Source organism: Crocuta crocuta, unplaced genomic scaffold, assembly GCF_008692635.1.
Source record: "Crocuta crocuta isolate KB4526 unplaced genomic scaffold, BGI_CrCroc_1.0 scaffold267, whole genome shotgun sequence".
NCBI lineage: Eukaryota > Metazoa > Chordata > Mammalia > Carnivora > Hyaenidae > Crocuta > Crocuta crocuta.
Genome location: NW_027531899.1, coordinates 1,545,982 through 1,551,021, shown reverse-complemented (window position 1 = coordinate 1,551,021; position 5,040 = coordinate 1,545,982). Strand labels below are relative to the sequence as shown.

General features: G+C 53.9%; 1 protein-coding gene across 1 annotated transcript in view; it reads right to left on the bottom strand.

The window, feature by feature from the left end:
- Window positions 1–5,040, bottom strand: part of FBXO17 (F-box protein 17) — a 13,616-nt gene that overhangs the window by 797 nt on the left and 7,779 nt on the right. Inside the window, exons 3-5 of the mRNA XM_077773859.1 lie at window positions 4,215–4,326; window positions 2,326–2,421; window positions 1,381–1,516 (exon numbers count right to left, since the gene is read on the bottom strand). Of these exons, the coding sequence (XP_077629985.1) occupies window positions 1,381–1,516; window positions 2,326–2,421; window positions 4,215–4,326 (344 nt within the window). The remainder of the gene's footprint in view (window positions 1–1,380; window positions 1,517–2,325; window positions 2,422–4,214; window positions 4,327–5,040) is intronic.

Here is a 5,040-nt window from a genome sequence, read left to right as displayed (position 1 = left end):
GCTCCAAGGAAAAAGTAATGAAAGTAGGTACCAGGCCCTGCTCTAGGCGCTGGGGCTACAGCAGCGAAGAACAAAAAGAACAAAAAGGCCCTGTCCTGGTGAAGGGGACAGTCTAGTAGGGGACTCAGACCCTGAAGACAGCTGGGGATAAGGGACAGAGGGAATTATACAGGAGGGTGGGGTTGTAAAGTGAGTGAGCAAGGGCATCACTAAGCTGAAACCTGAAGGAGGGGAGAGAGCCATGTGAATGGATTAGGTCAAAAACAAGAGCGTTTGGAACAGAGGAGCAGTCAGTGCAAAGGCCCTGAGGTAGAAGTGTATCTGGAGCAGAATAAGAGACCAGGAGACAGAGTCAGGGAGGTAAGGGGCAGATCATGTGGGGCCTTGTGGGCCACAGAAGGACTTTGGCTTCTGGCTTTTATCCTTGGCAAAAAAAAATTTTTTTTGAGATCATATTCGCCTTGCAAAATGGGCCGTTTAAACTGTACATGTTAGTGGTTTTTTTTAAACCTATATTCAAAATGTTATGCAACAATCACCACTATCTAATTCTGGAATGTTTCCGTTAGCCCAGAAAGAAGCCTCATATCCATTAGCTGTCACTTCCAATCCCTCCCTCCCTCTAGCCTCTGCAACCTCCGGTCAGTCTGCTTTTTCTCTAGAGGGATTTGCTTCTGGACATTTCACATAAATGCACTCCTACAATATGTGGCCTTTTGTGCCTGGCTTCTTTCACTTAGCATCACATTGCCCGGTCCGCCCATGTTGTAGCGTGGGTCCATACTGCATCTTACAGGTGGGTGTGGGACAGAACTTTGGCTTTTCCTCTGAGATGTAGCCACGGAAGGGTTACAAGCAGGGGAGGCTTGTGATCTGACTCACTTGTTTATGGGATCTGTCTGGGCGTGTGCTGGGTGAGGAGGGGGACAGGGAGGAGGAGATCAGGAGAGGAAACCAGAAGGCCACCTCAAAGTTACTTTGATGACGGGTGAAGTGACTGCCAGCACCGGCTTGGGAGCCAGGCTGGGTGTGGATCTCGGGGCCAGTCACTCAACCTTCCATATGCCTCGGTTTTCTCAACTCTTGAAAGGGGATAGAACAAGGGTTTTGGTTTCCCACTGCACCCCAAGCACCTGGAGCAGTGCCCAGCACACAGTAGGTGCTCAATAAGCATATGTTGAACCACGAGGCTGTTGTGCTAAGGGAATGAATTAGTAGGTGAATCTGGAAGAGGGCCTGGGACAAGGCCTCAGGCATTGTTAATGGTTATTGTTACAGATAGGCAGACGTGATAAGAGTGGAGAAGGGGATCGAGCAGGGGAGAGGCAGGGTGTGTCTTGGAGCAGGTCAGGGGTGGTCTGGGAGGCAGTCTGGACCCACCTGTCGGCAGCCTCTCTCAGTCCACTGAAGGACCGGGTTGGGGGAGGCCGAGAACTTGACCACTTCATTTTCATACACGTCCAGGAGGCGGACCCGGAGCCGGTAGATGCAGCCACAGTTCTCTCGGGCACCCCACCTGCCAGGTGGTGGTGAGCCTTGATGCCCCCGCCACCCACCCAGTCTCTGGGGGGGGGGAGAGGGAGGCTGAGGACTAAGCCTCCCTGCACTTGGGGGAGGGTTGCACGCACTCACACTACACATAGAGAGGTCAGGGCCTGGGAATTTGTGGGAAGGAGCCTAGGTGCCCCTGGGGTGGATTTTCCAGGCTTTGTGTTGGATGCCCATATGGATGTGTGTGTGTGTGTGTGTGTGTGTGTGTATGGAGGGGGAGGAGTGTGGTGTCTGCGAGGAACCACAGCCTCAGGGAGGAGGAGCCTGCGTATTTCTGGGGGAGGAGCCAGAGCCCCAGGGAAGAAACCATACTTTGATCAGGACTGAGAGCTTGAAGGAAGAGCCCAAGTGCTCTGGAATCAGTGCTCCTGTCCCAACTCTGCACCGCCCCCCCGAGTCTCAGTACTCAGGGCACAGTGCTCCAAACCTTCCTGAGGCCTTGGGTGTCCACAAGCCCTCAGGGTCCATGCTGAGTGTGGGTGATGAGGGTGGAGTGGGTGGGATGGGGTGCCAGCCAATCGCCCCCATGTCAACAACCCTGGGGCCTGCTGAAGGACGACAGGGAAGAGTGCAGAGTAGGGGCTCTGGGCTCATCAAAGCTCTGCCCCTCCCTGCCTCTGCAACTGTGAGAGCATCACACCCCCCTCAGCCCCGCTACGGGAGCACAGCAGCAGTGGCCAGCCCAGGGGGTCGATGGGGGCCCAGGGGAGCCCCTTCTGCACCCCCGGTGCCACCACGGGCGACGCCTGGGGCAGGCTGCCATTCTTTCCTCACCAGTCGGCCACACAGATCTCGATCTGGGCGCTGTCCAGCAGCTCCTGCCACACCCCCTCCATCACCAAGTCCACAAGCTGCCTCTTGAAGCACCATCTGGAAAGGGGAGATGGTGTAGGGATGAGGCAGGAAGTCACAGGCCAGAAATCACCTCCTCCAAGAAGCCTCCCTTGGGGTGTGCTCTACCAGACAAGATGTATGATGGGTTGGGCATTGCCACTGGCCTCTCACACCCCCTCCACCATTCTCCATCAGGCTCTAGCTTCCGGATACAGTCTTATTATGTCCCTAATATTTGTGGGGACTGGAACAGGAGTACAAATAGAGGCTCACATTGAACAGGGAATTCTGGAGCTTCCTAAAGTGCGGAAGCCCAGGGTCTAAGGGTGTATTGCCTGTATGGACCGGTCTCCCCTTCCTGTTGGGTCAGCCAATAGGAAGCTCTAGCTGGAGAGGGAAAGGAGAGAGGAGAGTAAAATGAGGTTATTTAGCCTCCTGGTTCCCTCCCAATGGATCACCTTGGGACTGCTAGGTCTCTCTATGAAAGGGCACAGCTCTACAGGGCCCTCTGCGCATACCCTTTCCTGTCTCAGGTTCAGGAGCTGCGTCCTCCCCTTTCCCTTGTCAGGCCCAGGGCTGGCGATGATCCGTCCCCTCACTGTTAGAAGCCTGAGGTTCATGCACTATCCCTTGTGGTCTGCCTACCCCTTTGTAAACAGTCCTCCCCTAATTTGAATATGCCGTCATAATAGAAATAGTGTAGTGGAAGATACTGTTGGGTAGGGAATGGTTTTTTACACAAAATTTCAAAAACAGATTCTAAAACAAAAAGGCGATAGATTTGATACATGAAACTGACAACAGGGGCGCCTGGGTGGCTCAGTCGGTTAAGCGTCCGACTTCGGCTCAGGTCATGATCTCACGGGTTCGTGGGTTCGAGCCCTGCGTTGGGCTGTGTGCTGACAGCCAGCTTAGAGCCTGAAGCCTCTTTCGGATTCTGTGTCTCCCTCTCTCTCTGCCCTTCCCTGCTCACACTGTCTCTCTCCCTCTCTCAGAAATAAAAAAGTGACAACAAAGAACACCATGGACACAGTCGATACAGATGGCAGAGTGGGAGATTTCCACAATGGCCAGGATGGACAAGGGGCTAAAATACACAAGGAATTCTTGTATAAAAAGAATAAGACATCAACCCTAATGGAAAAGATGAATAGGCACTTTCCAAAAGAGGGACTCCAAAAGGCTAAGAAGCACATGGAGAGATGCTTAATTATTAGTAAATCAAAACATGCAAATTAAAACATCAGTGAGACATCACTTCATGCCTAATCTACTGGCAAGTACTAGCAAGTGGGATGATGCCACATGAGAACGGTTGACTATGGGAGAGGGAACAAGGAAAATGGGTAAGAGGTATGAGAATAGAGAGAATCAACCAATCAGTCAACGGTTTGATGTCTCCATAGAATTTATCACAATCAGAGGCTCTGGAGCCAGGTGACCTGAGTTCACATCTCAGCTCCACCATTTACTAGATGTTGGCTATGCTTTGTGCCTGTTTCCTATTACAAAGTGGAGATGACAAAACTCTCGATGTCACAGGTTGTTGCCAGGATTCAAAGAGTTCTATGTAAAGCATTGGGCATGGAGTAAGTCCTCTAAATGTTTGTCATCTTGTTGTCATTATTATTTCACTGCTTATGTGTTTAATGTCTCCCCCACCCCATTTCTGAACTTTCCTGGTATCTCTCTGGTATATAAAACAAGGCTGGTACTGGCAGGCTCTCAACAAATATCTGACTGAATAAATCAATAAGGGAAGGAGAGGGTGAAGGTAGGTTCCCCTCCCAACTCAGGGGCCCTTGCCCCAGGGATCAAGGGCCACTCACTGGAAAGAAGTCACGAAGCAGGTCTGGGAAGGAGCCCCCGGCACCAGTGTTAGGTTCTTTTCCACGGCCCAGCCATTTCCGCCGTGCTCCACCTCCCAGCCTCGGAAGCCCTCTGTGGGATACAACAGGGTTGAAGACCAGGAATTCACCTGCAGCTGGCCCAGCGGAAGGCCCGCCACGGCCCAGCTTGCCCCGCCCACCGACTCCTCCCTCCAGCGCTCCGCCCCCGGTTTCAACTCTGGCCCCGCCTCCCAGCCGCCAGCATTCCTGGTCCCGCCCCAACACTGCGTCGTTAAGCCCTGTCCTTCCGCTCAGCTCATCCTCAGCCCCACTCGGCCCCGCCCCCAGTTCTGTCTTCCTTCATCTACTTCATTAACCACTTGGGCTTCTCTCTGAGCCCCGGCTCTTGCCATCAAGACCCCATCGCCTCCTACAGCAGCCTCCTGGGTCCCCCTGCTTGGGCCCGCCCTCTCGCTCAGTTCCTCTTCCCCACCGGCTCTCAATGCGGCTTCATATTTCTATGCAAGCTCCGCCCCCGCCAGCACCCAATTGGCTTTTCCCAGCCCTCCCCGGCTCCTCCCCCATTAGCTCCGCCCACTGTGTCTACAGTCCAAGCACGTGTCATTCCTGCCAGGGCTCGACTCTTGGCTCCTCCAGCTCTTTCTCGCCCATCCAATTCATCTTCCTTCACTGCTCACAGCACCTGGCCCCTCCCTCCCAGTCCGTCTCTTTCCCAGCCCACCCTGACCAGTTTTCCCAGTCTCCTCTCCCCTCGGCCACGCCCCCTGGCTGCCTGACCTGGCCCCGCCCCTTCCCAGCCATCCGG